General features: G+C 36.4%; 1 protein-coding gene across 1 annotated transcript in view; it reads right to left on the reverse strand.

Moving 5' to 3' along the window:
- Window positions 1–22,203, reverse strand: part of LOC150090222 (uncharacterized) — a 536,661-nt gene that overhangs the window by 255,266 nt on the left and 259,192 nt on the right. The window contains exon 3 of the mRNA XM_090390210.1: window positions 14,034–14,138. Within this exon, the coding sequence (XP_090246336.1) occupies window positions 14,034–14,138 (105 nt within the window). The remainder of the gene's footprint in view (window positions 1–14,033; window positions 14,139–22,203) is intronic.

Consider the following 22,203-nt stretch of genomic DNA (forward strand, 5'->3'; position numbering starts at 1 on the left):
ATACCTGCACCTGTTTCTATTCTTAGCTACCCTAACACAACCCATGTGTTTACTTGTACCGCAATGGCTCCCAGCAGTCCTCTGAAATACCATGCATCTTGTTTTTCAGGCTTCTGCTCATTCTAATAGAAGCAGTGCAAGAATCTCTTTCACCTCTGCCAGTGGGCTACTGTCAATCTATTGGTCCTTTGTCTCCCCCCAAGCTAGCAGATTTCCGACCCACCTAACACTGCCTCGATAGCATCAGCAAATATTCTTGCACCCTTTCTATTTAAGTGTATCCCATCCCTGTAATCTTGTTGCCCTTCTCTGTACTCGTTCCAACAGCTCTACATCCTTCCTAAAATGAAGCCTCCAGACCTGTATACAGTACTCAAGGTGTGGCCTGGACCATTGTTTTTATACAAGGGGATAATCACCTCCTTATCACTGCTAGAAAAAATTCAAGTATATCATTAACAAGACACCACGAGCTACTCTTTCAGACTGTCTGCACTGTTCAGAAAACTTCATATCTGCCTGCACAATTACCCCCAGGTCCTTTTCATTCTCTACCACTATCAGTGTAGTACCACAGAGTTGATACGTTACTCTGGGGTTACTGCTTCCCATATGTAGTACTTTATATTTGTCAATGTTAAACTTCATTTTCCACCTCTCAGCCCACCTTCGCAACTTTTCTAGATCCTGTTGCAGTGCACTGTCCTTAGTGTCATTAACAACACTGCCAACTTTCGTATCGTCTGCAAACTTGGACATTAAGCCTGATATACCATCATCAATATCATGTATAAATACAGAAAAACAACAATGGACCCAACCCTGAACCCTAAGGGACTCCACTAATAACATTAGTCCCATGATGAGCAGTGTCCATTGATTACCACTCTCTGTCTTCTCCCCCTCAACCACCCCTTTATCCATAGCAGCAATTTGCCTCCAAAGCCACACTGCTCCAATTTGTGCAGCAGTCTTCCATGTGCAACAGTATCAAAGGCCTTTCTAAGATCCAAATACAACAGATTCCAGTTATTTTGGGACACATCAGGACTAGTGCATTTTGGCCCGATTAAGCGGCTGCCCCAATTATCCGAAGTTTCACATAAATAGATAAAAATACAATGCCCCCCTCCTTTACAATTGGTTCAGTGTACAATCAAATCACATTACGATGGAGTCACCATTGTAAAGTACCGTTCACTATATGATGTGTAATAAGCACCGATCATTGTGATAACGTTTGTGAATTGAATTTTAATTCAATTAAACAGCGATTCTAATTAGCGAAAATAGGAGGAATATTATCCACAGGCTATAAAAGTAAAGATACATGTATATTAAGTATAAATTTACCCTCTACTACCTTACCAATTAAAAAATTAAATGATACGTGAAATTCGGAAGAATATATGTGATAATCAGAAGAATTAATACATACTGTAATATGTACATACTAACTAAACTAGTTGACATTCCTGTTCACTGTCATTTGTGGATGGGGGTTAAAATTTAAAACAGTAAATTGCAAGTAACACAATATGGGCAAGTGGGAATGGAGTAACAAATTACGAAGCTTTAAAAATAGGAATAAAGAGAAAATTCTGAAAATTAATTTTTTTATATGATTGAAGATTCCATAGAAGTGTAAACACATTTTACCATAATAACCCACAGAATTCCAGCTGTCGGTATTATCGCAAATTCAATAAGATCGAGTATACTATCAGTTTATGATAGATTTCACTAACACAAAAGCCCAATACACAGGTGACTGCTAATTTTTTTTATTATTTTATGGTTGTGACCTTCAGAAATCCGACCGAACTACGTGGTACGGTCAGAGACAATCGCAGGGTAATCTTCAGTGCTGCGGTCTCCTGCCCCGATTAAACAGTATTTTGTCCCAATTAAGCGAAGCAAACCTGGCTATTTTCTCGATTGGGTTCTGTTTTTTAAGATTTGCCCCAAATAAACGGCTGCCCCGATTAACCGGTGGCCCAAATAACCGGAATCCACTGTATATGATATCAAAATTATTCTTTGCATCCAGTTCCTTTGAGACTACATCATAGTATCCCAGCAAATTGGTCAAACAAGACTTCCCCTTAACAAACCCCGAGCTATAACTGAAATCTTGTCTAGAAGATCCTGCAATGCTTCTTTAACCAGTGCCTCCATCCCTGGAACAGAAGTTAAACTAACAGGTCTGTAATTATCTACCCACTTGCATTTAGCCAGCGACTAAGGCCATATTGCTCCAGGAATATGTGGTGGCCATTCTCTTGACCTTTCCGCATCCTCCGTATTTGGTGAGCTTATACCTATCATAGGCTTCTGTGTCACTTGTTATTTTATATGTATCCCATGCATTTTTCTTCTCTGTCACATGTAGTAGTAGTAGTAGTGGCATGTGATGCAAGAAAGCAAGTGTATGAGCTTATGCAGCATCAGCCAAAAAAAAAAAAAAAAAAAAAAAATCACACCATTCCCTCCAAATGCCTGTCCAGTTCCTCCTTAAATTTATTCAGCCTATCAACTTCCACAACGACAGATGGAAGTTTGTTCCAGCAATTAACCACCCGCTGGCTAAATGCAAATTTCCACACATCTATTCTACATCTGTCCTTTCTTAATTTGAATTTATGCCCCCTTAGGTTCGTAATCTGAACAAGTGGAAGGATCCCATCAGAATTCAGCGTGCTCAACCCATTCAAGCCATGTCTAATTAGTACATCTGACATCCATTTAGGCCTAAATCTTGAACAATATTTCTTAGTTGGTATGAAAAAGTATGGACTTTTATTATTATTTGTTATTATTATTACTAGCCATATAGTGCAAGGAAGCCTGAGGCTTATGCCGCACCAGCTTAAAAAAATTTCCAAAGTTACAGAGAGAGAGAGAGAGAGAGAGAGAAAGAGAAGTAGAAGGGAATCACCAAGAAGAGAAGAATGATGATATCCAGCTCAGAACCCTGGGTGTGCCAAGCCCATACTCACCAGATGTGAGCCCCTGGACTTCTCATGAATCACTTGAATCAATATACTCAGTTCATGTATATTTTTGTCTATTTTAGCCCTTAGCAATTTTTGCTATTTTAAGTGTAACTTCTAGTTGAAGGAAGGATGCCATGTGCTACTGTTTACAAAAATTTACTTTGTAACTAATGTAATGCACTTGACGAATGGTAGCCATATTCCCCTCTAGAGATAGCTCCAGAAGTTTGTAATTAGCATTCCACTGGCATACTCTTTTATTGCATCTCTAGGTGAGGGGAGAAACATTGTCTACAGTAATTAGTCTCTGAGGAGTCCCGTTGTTTACAAAAAACTGAATAATGAATATATTGAAGCAAATATACAGCCAATTTTTAACTAATCTATAATGGATACAAGTATAAACAGTATTCACTTTTATCAGTTTCCAATATGAAATTGCTAGCTCTTTGAACACTACTTTTCATCAAAATTTGTCTCGGAGAACATGATCATACTCATTGTATATCCAAAACCATGGTATGAAGATGCAAGTGATATTAAGGTTGCACTGTGTATATATACACAGACAAACCCACCGCTTTGCAGGTATATAGGTACACTGCATTACTGCTTTCACATACACGATAATTCGATGTCAGTATGAAGAAATGTTGTGAGTTTACCGACCTTGAAAGAGAGATGATGATACAGGGTGCCCGACACATGGGTCACTCTATCACAGAGGTGGTAGAGAAATTGCACTATCTTGCATTGTTTCAGCCAACCGGAGAGCAACAGTGGCACAAATCACCACCGATTTCAATAAGGGAGGTGCCAGAAATGTCACCACCAAGACCATCAGGTGATCATTAGCCACACAGGTTATGGGAACCGCCAACCCACCAGAGTCCCATTGCTAACGCCACAACACAGGACTCTAGCCTCAACTGGGTGAAAGAACATCAGCACTGGAACTTGGATGATTGGAGACGGGTCTCCTGGTCCAATGAGTCTGGTTTACAGTTATTTCGAGTGAACAGGAGGGGGCTTATCCGGCGGAAACCACACAAAGCTATGCAGACATCATGTCAACATGGAACTGTTCGGGCAGCTGGACAGTCGGTAATGGTCTAGGGCGTGTTCAACTGGTACATGTTGGGACTTTTGGTATGTCTAGCCACATCTCTAAACAGCCAGGCACCCATGGAGCAATGGACTCTTCCAGCAGGACAATGCACCTCCCCACAGAGCTGTGGTGACTAGACCATGATTCGAAGAGCATTTTGCAGATTTTACCACCATGGAATAGCCTCCCCATTCATCAGACATGAATCCCTGTGGAGCATCTTTGGGATGCTGTGGAAAGAAGGTCCGTCCGAGCTTTGGATCCTCCACCCAGGAATGCAACAGAATTATGGACAAGGGTGCAGCAAGCATGGATGGAAATACCTGTGTAACACTTTCATGAACTAGTGGACTCAATGCCTTGCCAAGTGACTGCCCTTATCCGGGAGAAAGGTGGGCCTACCCGTTACTAGGTAGGTATCCCATGATTTCTGTCCACTCAATGTATAACATGCTTGGTGACCTCTATGTTTATCTCTGTGAGCACCTCCCATAATATGCATGTGTCATGTTAAGGTAAACTTTAAAAAATTAAGAATTCTGTTGTCTTGGCATTAGTACATTAATATAAAAATAATATATTAATTTATACATGTAAGATTTAGAGCTAACAAGTCTCAGACTGTGAGAAGAGTTTACAGTCATATAAGTTAGTGCAATAGCATCATTTCTATATGCAGTAAACCAACAACAGAAGTTATGCAGTGGCATCATTATATAACATATGATATTGTGAATTCTTTCACAAGTTGCCTAGCTCATTATACTTTGAATAAGTAACGGGTCCCTGGTATAGAAGACTATTGTTACTTAATCTCAGTGGTATCACCCAAGCCACTGAGAATAAGTACCTCCACCTAAACAGCTGTTTCAGAGCTATTTGGCCCGCTTATTGGTGAGTGGGTGGATATCCCGATACAACTGACAACCCAGTTGTGGATTAATTTCACAATATAAGAGATGCCAAGTGGGGTAGTCTGATACATATAAGATTTAGGGCTAAAATGCCTCAGACTGAAAAGAGTTTACTGTCATATAAGTTAGTGCAATACCATCACTTCTATATGCAGTAAAACAATGGAAGTCGTGCAGTGGCATCATCACATAACATCCCATATTGTAAATTTGTCTTGCCTATCTCATTATACCTCAAATAAGTAATGCTTCCCTGTTGAAGAAGTTAAGTAACAATAGTTTTCTCTATCAGGGAAGCATTATTTATTCAAAGTATAATGATATAGGCAACTCATTGTCAAGGAATTCACAATATGAGATTTATGTAAGGATGCCACCGCACAAATTTGATTTTACTGCATATAGAAATGATGCCATTGCACTAATTTATATGACAGTATATATTAATTTATTTATTAGCTATAGAAAATTGCATTTCTATTAATTCGATGTACATCCTGAATACTAAATTACAATTTTTTTTTTTACTCTCCAATCAGAGGGGTCTTGAGATTTTGGGCTACTATTCCCCAAGCATAAGACCTTTGTCACATTAAAACAGCTGCCACTTTCCTGATCATCCCTGAAGCCTACCCAAAACAATCTGAAGAAGGATGTGCTGCTTGGCACTATCATTAACCATTTTCCCAATCTTCACATCATTAGCTAATTTTGGAATCACACCCTCTATCCCTTCATTGATATCATTTATGAAAACCAGAAACAACAATGGTCCCAGAACCAATATCTTTGAGGGATCCACTTCTAACATCAGACCAATCTGAAGAGTAATCATAAGTGCAACCATGTGCTTCCTCCTTACAGCTGCAATGTGATCCATGTTAGATTCATCTTAGAATCTTTCTCGTGGTCCCAACATGTTCCAGCCTATACAGTAACCTCTCATAAGGGACTGAGTGAAATGCTTTGGTAAAATAAAAAGAAACTAAAATAAAAATGTCAAAAAATTAAGAGTAACTGTGTCAAAATAACTAACTAGATTATTTAAATATGATTTTCCCTTAGTAAAACTATCTTATGTGGCCTTCAGAATTTTATTTCTATTTAAATGTTCCTATATTGCACTATCACCGACTCCATGATTGTCCCCTACCACCGAAGTCAGACCGACAGGTTTGTAGTTACCCATTTCACTCTTCTCCAATCCAGAAGGGATCTTTTCCAAGCCCAATGATGCCCTCATAATTAACCTTAATTTTCAAAGAATTCAACTGCCACGTCCTTCAAAATTATTGGGTATATGCCATCAAAAGCAGGATCCTTATTGCCTTCAGGTTAGAACATTTATCTAATAAACAGCTGTAATTTCAGTATCCCTAATTTCATGCTGCTCAGCCTCATTCACACAACCTCAACTCAACTATGAAGGGTCTTTCATTTGTAAAAATCAACGCAAAGTAACTGATCAATTCCTCAGCAACATCAGCTGGATTATCTAAGACTTTTCCACACCATTATACAAGGGTCCCATCTGATTAATTTTGACAAACACAAAAAAACTACTCCCATTCTTTGCACTATTAGACAATGATTTCTCATACTCATCCTTTGCCGATCTCACCTTTTCTGTGTACTATTACAGATCAACTTATTGCTGTCATAGGCTCTGTTACTTCTCATTGCCCTGTTACTGACCCATGCCTTCTTCGTGCTTTATGTTTCAGGGTTTCCTCCCTTTCCACTGCTTTAAAAATATTCCATAACTCTAATGTATCAATCCTCCCTCTGCTATTTGCCCAGTTTATAATGTCTATGTAGCATTTTAGTCCCCCTTCCTGAAATTAAACCCTATGCCTTTACCTTTAACAACTGAAACTTTTTTTCTTCATCTTCCAACTAAGAACTGTAAGAACTGTGAGATCAGTTCTTGCTAACGGTTCCTGTACCGTGAACCCTATTATGTCACCTGGTTTCTGGGTAGTGAGCAGGTATAGGATAATCTTACCTGTGGCATTTTCTCTAACATACTGATACAAATAATAATCATCTACATCTAATCATACTCTTTACAATATTCTGGTTGGAAGTATACTCCTATGCTCATTTTACGTCTCATATCATGTTTGGGCAGAACTGCAGGCACAACAAACCTAACTTGTGGCATTTTTTAATGCATGATTCTATATTTATCCAACAAATCATCAGTTCATGTGCTTTTAATATCATTTTGTCCCACACAAAGAATAAGACATCATCCAATTATTTCACACCACACAGATTCTATGTTAGCAAACATAAGTTCTAAATTGCACAAAACTTAATTGCACTCAAGCTTCTTTTGATAAGAACCATGACTCTCTAACTCCCTTCTATTTTGTCTATCCTTCCTAAATACATTATATATACCAGAGTGAAACTCATCATTGCCTATTTCTGGGTGACACTGCATTTCTGTTAGCCCTATTATATTGGCATTAGTTGTCCTAACCAGGAGTTATAATTCAATCTTTTTATTAACAAACTCCTGACAATACTGTAGACCAAGTTAAGACTAGAGTTTATTACACTGACACACCATTTGAAGTTATTTAAGTTTGATTCCTTAGCATTAACTTCCCAATTGTTTGCTACATTGCTACCCTTGGCACATATTGTCAAATCATCTGTTGTGGCAAAAAACCAGTGCTAGTGAGATGTGTTCGAGCATTACTGTTTGACTCGTATCATTAGATAAATGTATATCTATGCTCTAAAAGTCTCCTCTTCTATATATGCATATCCATATTAACTCTTCTATATATGTGTATCTATATTACCATCCCTAACTAGCAGTTTCCCTGAGCACAGTACCATCAATAATATTGGCAAAAACCCTTGCACTACCATTGTTCATATTGATCTCTACAAAAAAATAGATTCCTTCTACCTACTATGCAGGTGACTTTGACCAAAAACCTTTCAGAATTCCTGAAGCCTTAAGTTAACCAACAAAGCTTTCAGCATAAAGTCTCTCCTAGCATGCCTGAGCAGAATTGCACACACAAACATTCTGACCTAACTCACGGCATTTTTTAAGCATGGTTCTATATATATCCAAAAAACATAAGTTCATGTGCATTTAATGTCATTTGTCTGCACAAAAAAGAGTGAGATATCACCTTATCCAGACAAGCTTCAAAAGAATGGATCAAGGCATTAACACTTTCACTGCCAATGCCAATCTCTGTATAATTGCTGATTAGCATGGTGATATCAATTCTGACATAGTTACTAGTTGAAAGCAAAAATAATTTATCATTTTCAGTTATAATATTTTAGTTAAAATTCATTATGTCTACAAAAAAATGTGGATTCTGCATGTTGTCAACATAAAAAACTAAGTGATGCTCTAGAAAGACGAAACTGAATAAGGAGAAATGGAAGACTTATACAATATCTAGAAACACAACAATAGCAGACTTTCTTGGATTTGATATGCGAAACCATTTCTATTCTGCCAAACAGTTTGATTTTATTGCTACTCATTTGCCAATACTTGGGACCATCAAATGGTGGGTTCAGGGTTACTTGCTACCAATTATGGCCAGATTGAATTAGGCAATACTGAGAAAAATCTCAGCGGCCCTCAGCCTCCTCTGGTGCAACAATGAAGTCTTTCACACACAGATCCAAATAAAAATACCTCTATTTTCTGTGGGACTTTGTTCCGAGCACTGTAAAATCGTAAAATGTCTTGGTACTAATCATGGTCAAACTGGAATGAAAAAATACCAAGGATAATCTCTGGGGAGCCCGCTAAGATCATATATACATTTGCTCACAGATCTAAACAAAAATACTATTAATTTTCTTGGGGAAACTTTTTTTTCCATTTCAATCCCATAACCATTCTTCTGATTCAAGTGCATATTATGGTATTATGACCAGCATTGTAAATATACTCTGTATATTTACAATGCTGGTCATAATATATAAAAAGAGAAAAGTTGAATGCAAAAATCACAGAGCAGTTTTACTCCTTAGTGTACAAGGTAAAATCTACACAAGTAACTTAGAAAATAGTTAAGTATTACTAAATGTATCCTGTAGCTGGCTGCTGCAGGATACAGTCAGTAATCCATTCTACAACCTGGAAGTTCTTCAATGTTCTTTTAGGCTAAGCAGGGAATGCCAGGATCAAATATTCATTCTAATGCCAATATAGAAAAGTAATGGAAACGTAACCAGAACCTGTACTTAGGATGTGGTGATCTCTAAAAAGCATATAACAAAGTACCTGGCAATCTGCTCTTTAAAATTTTATAAAAATATCATATCAAGCATAACATTTTAAGGGAAACAAAAAGTTTGTGTAAATATGGCAAATCCACAGTTTGAATTTCGATATTGCCAAAGAATGATATTTTTGGCAATATCAAGAGCCTGTACGGCAATTTCAACCAGTGACTTAACAGGTAACTTACCCCTGGACCTGGCAGTCACTTACAGAAGATTCCTTTACTGCCTGAGGAGGCAGATACCAGCAAACTTCCTGGGAATAACAATAGACCTTACAAGAGATGCAAAGACAGAGGAAAGAGAAATTTTATAAAGAACTTACAGAAATCTTAAATCAAAAACTTAAAAGAACCCTACATTTCACGACATTAACAACACATCACACACTTTCTGGCTTTTACAGGGAACTGTACCTCAACACAAGAGAACACAGCACAGTTTAATGTGTAAATGTTTAATGAGCATGTTTAATGTGTAAATTCTAATGAATTTACACATTAAACATGTACATATCAATGAATAATAACCTTAGTAAATGGATGATTTAAGGCATGTGTTTGACTGAAAAATGATCTATGTGCAGATTTTCAAATGTTGGCATAACATATAAAAGAAACATGCAAAATGCCTTATTCAAACCAGAAGAGATGAACACAAATAAAACACAAATCTCCTGCACACGAGGATAAGCTGCCTAGAACTGCTTGGATTGTTTAGGATACCCGTGCAACAGAAGTTCTTTTCCTTAAGGAATTCAATAATCGTCTTATTTCAAACATTTTTTTCTAGATCATGAGTTAGATTTAATCATGAGTCAGTGTCTCATACTAGTGACTGCTTGTATTTTTCAATTTGGTAACTTTTAACAGTGCTTATGGCTTTTTTTTTTTTTTTTTCAGAAATTCTAATGTCTTCTTTGAATAGATTTGTCAGATGTTGACACTGTTCTACCAATCTAGTTAAACATTTATGCAAAGACAGTCAACACGTATACACATGATTCAAACCCTTTTTGACTTCAGTGGCAAGCATTAACTGAAACTGTTTCAATTAGCATTTACAGTAAATTTCCAGCAAATATTCATCCACTTTCAGAGGAAGGTATGCATCCCCCTTTTAAACACACGAATTAATCAGATGCCAGGGACACAGCCTATCACCACCAAGTGTACAATCTTTTTTTTTAATGCACTTGCTACCCCCAGCTCTCAAGCTTGCAGGGGGATTATCAAAACTAAGTGCTAGACAGTTTTCTAAAGGAATGAATATTTGGTGGAAATTTACTGTAAAGGCTAATTGAAATAGTTTCAGTCCCACATGCATTAAGGTTGGCAAGAAAAAGATGCCAAATACTGTATCTGGAAGAGACACCTCCCACAAAAAATTTCAAATTTCTTCTGGCTTGGCAATGAGAGCAAGCTAGTTTCAATTTCATGAATTCTTTTGTTAGGAAGTCACCACAATGGGATAAAGCTTACAATCACTTTTATTAGAGCTGAACATTTTTCAAAGATATCACTACCTGTCCTTTCCCTCACTGTGCAATTTCACTAAAAATGCCTGTGCTGTTTTTATCCTTCCAAATCCTTTTTTTTTTTTTTTTGATTTTGCTATTTCATAATCAGGAAACATATTTCAGACCAATGCCCCTAGATAATTAGCAAAGTTCAAGAGACAATTATGGTCTCTAATAAATGATATGAATTAACACTTAGCATGCATGACTGCTATTTTTGTGGGAAAATACATTGGAACAGTGTTCTGGAACCTCACTTAAAACAGATGTCAGGTGCAATGAAATACATGCTATATATCAATAAGCTTTAAGATTAAAATAATAAAATATTGTTATTTATTTATTATCATATAATTTATATATAATAATAAATAATTATATAATTATATTGTCTAAAAGTAATTATATAGTATATATATACTTATAGTTTATAAGTAATTTATTATTATAAGTTTGATTAAAGTATGTTATTAGCAACTACACCACCAAAAGAATGATTTCAAATTTCAGTACAGTTGCAGAGAAGCTGGCTATGTGTTTGGCCAAATCACTTTTGAAGTAAATGACCAATAACAGCCCAATAGACATATTTTAACATGTATAACAAACAGGTATATAAAATATAACTAAATATATAAATAAATAAAATATAACATATAATAACTTTTATATAACAGATATATAAAATATATATACAGTATATTCTGTGATATATAATATCGTTTTGCATGTTCCACACATTTTATACTATTAAGCTAGCACACCTGATAGCCAATTTGCTAACAAGATAGCCAATTTACTAACAAAATTAAACAAAAATTCATAGAAGTGTTTTAAAAATTAAATTTAATAGCAAAGCCATTGTATTTAATAGCCAGTGATTCTACAGTTGGTAGAATTGCTGTACTCCCCCATATCAAGTGGAAAAGACCAAAATTCAAGTTCCATCGACAGCGTGAGGAATTCTTATGGGCTTTTTTTTTTAAACATGGCTGAGTTAGTCAGTCTCAGGAGAGGGTAGCATGGATTTTTCTCCCAGAAACTCTTGTTTTTCATCCAGCAAACAGAAAATTGACCACGGAACACACGCAATTTACAGACAGTATACATGGAGTGATATAACCTTAGTTGCTGATGCTCCTAAAATCCTACAACTACAACAACAACATCCAGGAGAACAACATCAAGCTCCATAGTTTTTTGGGTTACCAGAGCTAATACACTTTGGTTAATACAAAACTGGAAATTGATGGCTCAAAATCCATGCAATTATTTATAAGTCAGTTTCAAGAAACTGCATGCAGTCTGCACAATGACTGGAATAATTAGCGTCACATTCTCATCATGAGAAAACCACAAATCATTTTGGTAGGATCCAGATGGCTGCAGTGGTTTGTCAGACACCAGGGCATCATACTGGTTCTATCTTAGGAATCACTAGGTCCTACTTAGGTTCGGGTAGTTCTGATAGGGGTAGGTACAGTTTGCATAACATCTATGATGAGTGATTGGAATCAGAGTATATATTTCTGCAAAGTCAATTGATAACAAATTTCATGAAGCCATTCTTAATATTCTGGACTTGTTCGAGCAGCTGGCAAGATACAATGCAGAGGGAAGCAGGTGATAACAAGGGCAAATTTTCAGGATTGCTCTAAGCCAAGCAGGCAGCATCCTCCAGCCACACATATATCCTAGAATAAGGACGATGGGATTAGACCAATCACCGCAATCACTGCTGTAATAACAAATCACTTTTTATCTATGAGAAAGGGAAGTTGAAAGATTCCCATAACCTTCCCTGTGATATGAATCTGAGTTGCAATCCTATATTTTAGAACTGGCCACTTGAGGAGGCAGAAGTAATTCCCCTGCAAAAATCCATTTGGATTTTTGCAGGGGAATTACTTCTAATTGAGAGAGTTGCTAATACCTAGATCTCTGCTGCATAAAACAATAGGGATACACAAGAGCCTTATCTGAAGCAATGTAGATGCTGTAGATGCTGTTTTGTTTTTCATCCAAGGCATGCAAGCACAAGTGAGGAGGTTACCATCACAATGGATGAATCTTAGCTTTGTACCAAAAACAAACACCAGATCTGAATGAAAAAGTACTCCTCCAATCATGGGTGAGATGGTTGTCAGATTTTTCTCCAATTAGGAAAATAACAGCAGTATAGAGAGGATGCCAGAAAGGAATCTTGCCACACAAGAAGTGGTGTTCAAGCAGTCAGAGGTACTTGAACAGCATAAAATACTGCTTCAATGTCAGGGTAAAGTTATAAAGGATGTTGTGGATTGTGGCCAGAAGATAAACGTTGGCTTGTTCAGTTACCAGGAATGAATTTGAGGAGGAACATCCGGAGTACTTCCAGATGTTTGTTGTTGTGAAAATAAAAAGGAGCTTCCTCTTTTTTTGTGTGCCAGTAAATTTAAATTTGCTGGCACACTTCCCAAATTTTGTTTCAAATTCATGTCATCTTGCACTGCCAGATCCTGACTAGTTATCAAATAACTGAGTCAGAAGATACAATCCTCAGATTATCAGGCCTTCCACAAGCCACATACATGAATGACAGTGCTGCAACTCAACTGGCTGTCAACATACAGAATAGAGGTTTTCAAGTGCATAGCCTACCAGCATCTCCTATGAGATGCTGGTAGGCTATGCGACTCCAACAACTGGTGAATTTCCTCAATCAAAGACCACCCAGATAACCTCATTGAATTGATGGTGTAGATGTGAAGACCTTATCTAGGGGTACCAGGAGACCATATGCTGTACTGGTGATTTGCTATCATGAAGTCACGAGTTACTGCTAATTACCGTTTGTTTTTCTCCTCTTCAATTCATTTCTTATTTAAGTCTTTCGTGTTTAACTCAACATTTCACTGTTTATTTTTCCTTAAAGCTGAAAACTAGCTTGATATAATGTTTGTGAAGACAAACAGATTTTGTTGCAGAATAAGGCTGACTAAGATATCTACTAATTATTCTGATCAATGTATGATAAAAATTTCTGACGTTATTTGTTGCTTGACATTCAAAGTGAAAATATCAACACAAATGCAAAAGTGTAATGTGTTCCTTGAAACCTATGTAGCTATAAAAATTCTACCTTTCCTTCATAACTTCAAAATGACTAGTCATAAATTTCCTGCCATTTTAAGATCATATTATTTTCAAAAATTAAGTAAAGATCTGGGTAAATAACTTACATCACTCAGTTGGTCCCTGGAAACACTACATGGAGAATAATTAATATCCTCACTAGGTCGGGAGCTCTCATCATTGGAGCTTGTATCTTTGTGATTTGAGTAAACCTAAGGGAAGAAATAACACAACTACTTATAAGAAACAGAAATTATTATCAAACAGAGGAAAGTAAAATTTTAAACATGGGATTCTGTGGAAATACACTTCCCACAGAATGCCAAAAAATTTCTAAAGCATATGCTCCAAGGATAATATAAAATAAATTTATTTATTTTATATTATATTATATTAATTTATTTATTTTATATTTTAAGGGTGACGACATTTTAGTGACGACAGGGTGACGACATTTTACCTCTCTATATTTCCTGGGATACTCTAATACATATATATATCTCAACGTAGACAAATATCATGGGAAAACAGGGTTATGTATGAAATATTAAATCTGGCAATCGACTTTAGAACACTAGTAATTGAACAGTGGTACATAAACAACTTGGAGGGAAAGTATGTGAAAATATTAAACCAAATATTTTTATTGTTCACTACACATATATGTTCCTTATACTTTCATATAAGGAAGAGCTAATGCAATGTAATTAGTTTAAAACAGGCTGACCAGATTTTCGGGGATGAAAATCACAACTCATTCTCAGAATTTGAAAACAAATTCTAAGGATGAAAAAATCATGACAAAACAAATTCTGAAAGAAATCAGAATAAAATGCGATCTAAAGAAGAAAAACTGGGACACTGCTAGAACACATCTATACAAACCAGAGCGATTTCATTTTTAACTCAAGCTTTTCTAGGACACCCTTTTAATAAAGCAGTGCATAAAATGATCTGTAATCTCATTTTTTTTGAGTCCATGGTGAACAGTTCATAGTTCATTGTATGCACACTGTGCCCTTTTCATACTTTCAGAGTTAACTGCAATAACATGAAAATCTTAATGCAGGTAAAAATATCATGGTTTATATGAAATTAATAAAATTTAATGCAGTGAACAAATATCAAAATAGATTTTACGTTTAAAAAAAAAAAAAAAACCAAGATAATCTAACTAGTCATATCAGCTGTGTTCTTCAGCAGATTCCATTTTGTTAGAAGAGTTTTTATTTTATTACAACATTTTAAAATTTCACCTATCAGTTACTTCAATTGTAGAGATTTACATTTTATTTCACTGGTATTTCCCCCCCCCCCCAAGAAAATAGGCAAACTAACTGAAGAATGCCCACAACTACAGATACAATATACTGATTTCTCATACACTTAGTTGCTTTAGTGCTTAACACACAGCACTACCTTTTGGGGTGGTGCTGTGAATTAAGCTACTAATTTTTTTTAAAACAATACTCATTTTACTTAGCAGTGCTCATGGTGAGAAAAACTCAAAAATATTTTATATAAATCCTTCATTTAAATACTAAGTATAAAAAAAAAATAATTATGATTTATTGATTTTGAAGAACATTCAATCAAAGCTGTGCTAACATGGAAGCCAGGGTGGATGCTGCATTCAGACCTCAGCCCTGAATGCAGAATCACCATGTGAGCAAAACAGTATTGCTGTTCTGCAACTCACTGTATGAAAAAGGTGCCTTTTTTGCATAGTGAGCAGTGACATCTCCATGTTTGCATCCAAGTGCTGAGATAGCTTGACACGGTCCTGCCTGCAGGGCCAATTTTTTGGGTGGCAGAACTACATACTGCCAGGTCTGCACTGTGGGGGTGCCCAAAGAATCAGGGGAACTGACAGTTGATATGGTAAGGTTGTTGTTAAAAACAATGGGGGCTAGAATTTCCAGTTTCACCTCTGCAATTTTGTTTATGTTTTCTTTATTTTAAGTGGGCTTTTATATCAGCATAACTAACTATGTCCAATACTTAAAAACTATATGCATACTGTAGTTAAAAACTATGTGCATACTATAGCTAAAAACTATATGCACATTCAACTTTGTTGTCAACACAAAATTTTTCATTAGTCCATTCCTTACAATATTCTTCCTTATATAGTAAACCCTCACTTTAATGGACTTGGGTGTAATAGACTTTGGAAATAACAGACAGTGTCTATATGGGACCTGACACCAGGTTCTGTATGGACACTGTCCATTAAAATATTTTTACAAAAATACAGCGTGACTGGGAATGTAGAGTGTGTTTACTGTCAAACAGCACCAGGGGTTCCCCCCATCTCCGTGTAGTATACTTTGTGGGTGTGAAACAGAACACTGTCAATGCCAGAGGTTTAAAGGTGTATGCATTTTGTATACGTGTAGTGTCGTGTACCGTTGTTCCTCTGGTCATTTAGCCGCTGGGCCCCAATGTTGCCCCACTCCACCCTGTGAAGGCAGACCAGGTACACAATTATTATAATTATTTACTCTGGCAGGTCCTGCCACCTAATTTTCTGAGTATTCAGTGGCAAGCACCTAAAAAAAAAAAAAAAAAAATTAAAAACCCGTAGGGGAACGCTTAAGTTGGAAAAGCCCAAAACTGGAGATCGCGGTTAATTTGACATGTTTAAATTTAGACGTGTGGGGCATTCGCTTGCATATAGATACTATGGGGGGGTAGGCTGAAGACTGGGAGGAAAAGACAGAAGTATGGGTATGTTAGGGAAGGCAACCGCAATCAGTCAGTGAGGCAGGCCCATGCCTCACCAGAAGAAGGGGGAGATAGAACTCCCCCTCCCCCACCAGGGGTGACTGGGAGCGAGGACTTTTTTCATCATTACCTTTCATCAACCTGCTGAGTGTATCAGAGTAGTACCTTCAATCAATCATCATCACAGCCGTTTTCGATCCACTGCAGGATGAAGACCTCACCAGCAATTTCCAGTTCCTTCTGTTTTGTGCAATGGCCATCCATTTACTACCCACGAACTCATGAATTTCATCTGTCCATCTCCATCATTGTCTTCCAGGTTTTCTTCTAGCTCCCCTTGGGTACCATTCTGTTATTTTCTTAGTCCATCTGTCATCATGTCTTTGAGCTATGTGTCCTGCCCAAAACCATTTTAATTCTTTAGTTTTGATAAGAATTTCCTTTACTTGACTTTGCTGCCTAATCCATGTTTCTCTTCGTATCTAACAGGCTGATTCCTAATACAATTTGTTCCATTCTTCACTGTGTAGTTCTCAACTTCTTTTCCATTCTTTTGGTGAGTGCCCAAGTTTCACTTTCATAAGTCATGGTGAGGAGTATACATTGGTTCATTATTTTATGTTTCAGACAAATTTGGATATTTATTTTTTGGATATCAATTTATTTTTCAAGTGACTCATGGAAGTTATCAAATTTTTTTTTTAATACAGAGTGTTTTTTAATTGACTTTGTTTTACAATCAAATTCAGAGACACAATTATAAGTGTGAACAAAATTTCATTTATTACATTTTTTCTAGTTATTTTTTTCTAGTTAGTTGTCTTTCCAGTGCCCGTAATGTCCTCGTTTGACCATCCTCAAACGAGCACATTACTTGTTACTGTATATAAGTTTTATTTTTGTTTATAGTGACATAAACTGGGCAATAATGGAACCAAAGACATTGGAAATCAAGAATCTAATGATAATGAGGTTTTTGAAATTTCCATATTACCTCCAAATTTGGACGAGTTGACAGATTGTGAAGAGTTTGATGAAGCTGTTTTACAGGACCTTAATTCATTTTCAAAAGAAATTCCTGGTTCTACGGAAATTTCATGATGTTCCAGAAGATAAAAGTAGTAGTGATTCAACAGCATATCTTGATTTCACAAAAGCATAATGGCCGAAGAGACATCCGAAATATGCACCTTTTGGAACAAATGAACATTGTTTTACAAGTGAGTTAGATGCTGTGAAAAATGACTTAAAAGAATTGTCTCCACCCAAAATATTCGAAAAACTTTTTAGTGATGAAATCGTAGACTATATATGCGAACAAACGATAATATACTCTTGACAAAAAAAACAATCATGAATTTACCATCGCCAACAAAGAAATGTGAAGTTTTATTTCAATATTGCTTTTGACACGATATGTATTGATCGCTGGAGGAGGACTTTGGTGTCTCGTGCATTTATAATGCCATGGTAAGAGACTGATATCTAGAAATAAAGAGAGTTGTACATCTGGCCAATAATGATGAATTTGGAAATTGTCACGATCGAATGTACAAAGTTAGGCCAGCAATAAATAAGCTCCTAAAAGAATTTTGCCAGTGGGTTTTTTTTCCACAAAGATCTGTCAATAGACGAGTCAATGGTGAAGTATTTTGGCTATAATCCAGGCAAACATTTTATCACAGGGAAACCAGTGAGGTGAGGTTACAAAATTTGGATGGTAAGTAGTTCTTCTGGGTATTGTTATGCTTTTGACATCTATTGGGGAAAAGCAACTAAAGAAACCAAAAATGTGAAGAGTATACCTGTAGGTGCAAGAGTGGTCATTGATTTATTGGAACATGTGCCGGATCCATCAAATCACATAGTTTTCTTTGAAAATTATTTTACAACGCACTCGTTGATGATATTTTTGAAAAAGAAGAAAATAAGAGCTACAGGAACTGTGAGGAACAATCATGTTCAACACTGTCCTATTATGGCATCTAAAGAAATGAAAAAAATGGAAAGAGGTGCTTATGACCATAGGTTTGATGTCATCAATGGCATATTATGTATAAAATGGAAAGATAACAACATATGTTCTATTCTTACCAATTATAATTTTGTTGAACCATTACAATACGTAAAATGTTGGTCAAAAACTGCAAAAACTAAGGTCAATGTAGAACAACTTGCATCATTTGCATTGTACAATAGTGGAATGGGTGGCGTAGATACCAATGACCAGTGTATATCTTTGTACAGAATAGCGATAAGAGGCAAGAAATGCTGTGGTGGAACGAAATACATGTCTTACATACATGTTACATATGACCATCACTAATGTGTGAAAGTTGCATCAAATGACAGCACAGATAAAAATTAATCTATTACATTTTTGTCGTAACATTGTACGAAGTTATTTGAAAAGATGCTGCATCAACAAGAAGAAATAAAGAAGCAAAAAGCCGGAAGTTCCATGAAAATTAGTGAAGGCCATCACTTTCCGGAAAAACATGATCGACAATTAAAATGTTGTGCTTGTCATATGATAGCTAAGTGGTCATGTAAGAATTGTCAGAAAACAATGTGTATTGAAAAAGGTTGCTTCGAAAAATACCACTTATCTGCCTAACATCCCCATTTGAGGATGCCTGATTTTCTAAAAAAATAAATATATTGTCTTTGAAATTTTGGTATTGTTTGTTTCCTTGACTTATAATCTCATCATAATATTAAACGAAATGAGTTTTGATAGGTAGTTTTTTCATATGCATTAAGTTAATTAACCTAACTTCATTCTTTTGAATGAAATCTAGAAGTCTGAGAGAGGTCCTGGGGGAACCACCCCAGATGTGGGAACAATATTCCATAGTAGGGTAGATTTGTGATTTGTACAGAGTGAATAGCAGTCTGGAAGAAAAGTAATGCCGAGAGCAAAAGAGAATACCTAGTTTTTTTGATTCAGAGGAAGCACTATTTGTAATGTGCTTATGGCAAGGGAGATTAGAAGTCTGGGTAATCCCTAATCGAGATAGATATATGGTCTTGCCTAGAAATCGGAGTGTCGTTCAAGATGAGCACGAGATCAGAAGAATCTTTTTTTGCGAGATATAAGACAGGACTGAGTTTTAGAAGGATTGAAATCTTCTAAGTTATCTTTGTCCCATTAGGGAATTATCGACAGATAAACATTTAAGGAACTGGAAGCAGATATTCAAGAAGTTGAAGATGTTTGAGCAGGGCAAGGTTTCTCAAACTGGAGAGTGGAATGCAATGTGCTATCATCAGCAAAACCATGCATAGGATTTCCAGTCAATGGAAGAAGGTCATTAAATATACAAGAGGAAAAGAGTGGGAGAAAGAACTGAACCTTGAGAAAGACTAGCATTAGTGAAGAAGTTAAAAGACAGAGAGCCATCAACCATCACTCGCAGTGAGCAGTCAGAGAGAAAACTGGATACCCAATTACAAAAAGCAGTTGGCAAACCATAAGTTGGAAGCTTATTTAGAAGATCTTTGGGGCAAACACATTTGAAAGCCTTTGAAATGTAAAGAGCAACTGCTTGAGTTTCACCAAACCTTTCCATTGAATTTTGTCCATAGATAAGTAACATAAGCCAGAACATCACCAGCAGATTGATGCTGACAAAATCCATACTGGTGATCTTTGATCAGATGGAAGGTTTCTAGATAGTTTAAGAGTTGGCAGTTAATTGATTTCTCCATTACTTTAGAAAGAGTAGAAGTACTTGCAATGGGACAATAACAGGATGGGAGGGATTTGTCACCCTTTTTAAGAACTGGCTGGATATGAGCAAATTTCCAAGCAGAAGAAAAAACTCCTTTGGAATAAGAAAGTGAAAAAAAAGACAACACAGAAGAGAAAGATCAGGTGCACAGGTTTTGAGAGAATTCATCAAATTCTTTTGACGGATGACTGTAGAAGGCATTGAATGGAGCGTAAAGGGAATGGTGGGAGATGGTTTACCAAGATCATTAATACATGAGTTGGAAGAAAAATAGGAAGATGGCAGGTCAGCTTTATCTTTGGCTAAAGTGGCAATAGAACCATTTGGTTTTTACAGAGGTGGGAAGAGAGATGGGCAAAAGTTGCGGCCAATAGCTTTGGCAAGAGACCAGAATGCTTGGCTACCATTTGGACAAGAAGCAAGTTTTCTACCCTTAGCCTGTTTGAAATCTAGTTTAGATTGATTAATAACTGCTTTACAATTGTTGTGAGCTTTGGCGTAGATAGAAAATGAAAACTGAAGATTTGGAAACAAGCCAAAACAAACAACATTCTTCTCTTGAACAGCCTTACCACATTTATTGGAAAACCAAGGTTTTTAGATAAAGGATGAGATTTCAAGATAGAGTGTGGAATAGAGGATTCCTCCCTAAAAGAATAATTTCACTGACACGATCTGAGCAAACATTGACATCAGAAGTTTTGAAACAGTGATTTGACCAAAATAAAGAAAAGAAATCTCAAAGATCATCCCATTTTGCATTCTTGTAATGCCAAACAATGTGAGGTTGGGAATGGCCATGAGAGAAAGGCTCCATTTGAAGAGCCCATCACCAAGTTGTGATCTGAGATGCCTAGACGACCACTCACCTTGATCACGTACTTAAGAAGGGTTGTTTGTGAGAAAAAGATCAAGAGTGTTGGCTGCATGTGGTTAGAATTGTCTGGTATTCTGGTAGGTAAATGAACAATCTGTACAAGGTAATTAGCAATTGCAAAAGCCTCAGCATCTCGACCAGCTGGGTCCACATGACAAAAAAATGAAAGCCAGCTGGAGTTGTGAACATTAAAATCACCAAGGAAAATTACCTCACTGTTACAAAAGTTGGACTGGAGAAAATCAAGTTTCAGAAAGAGGAATTTAAAACGTTCCACCAAGTGATTGTTGGAGTTGGAAGAATGATAGAGGCAACAGATGAATTTGACAGAATGTGGTAGAGAGATTTTAAACAAAGATTTAAAATCTCTCTTGATCTTCTTTAAAAGAAGATCAAAAAGAGGAGATTCCAAATTACTGTCTCTGACAGGGAATATCAGAACAGACATATGCACAAGTACCACCTTTGAAGCGAAAGGAATCATACAGTGAATAATTCAGACAACTGAGATGAGAAGTAGTTGAATCAAACGATAACTGAGATTTTGTCAGGAAAAGTACATGGGGTTCGGCAGACTGTAAGTGGAAATGGACGTCACTGAGATTACAACTAAAACCATATATATTTGTGAAATAAACAAGGAAGTTAAATTAACAAATTGGACATTACTAATTTTAACTCGTATATTTAGTTCCTCCAATAGTCTGTCTAGTTCTTGCTTGAATTTATTTAAATTATCAACTTCCACAACAACAGATGGAAGTTTGTTCCAGCAATCAACCACTCACTGGATGAAAGGCAAACTTCTGCACATCTATTCTGCAACCATCCTTCCTCAATAATATATTGTGAAATAAGGACAGGCAGAAAAAGAGCATGTTATGTCTATCAGAAACCACAATTAATTATAACACAAAACAATTATTATCTTTTAGGGCA

Source organism: Mastigoproctus giganteus, chromosome 2, assembly GCF_048544385.1.
Source record: "Mastigoproctus giganteus isolate SK-2022 chromosome 2, ASM4854438v1, whole genome shotgun sequence".
NCBI lineage: Eukaryota > Metazoa > Arthropoda > Arachnida > Uropygi > Thelyphonidae > Mastigoproctus > Mastigoproctus giganteus.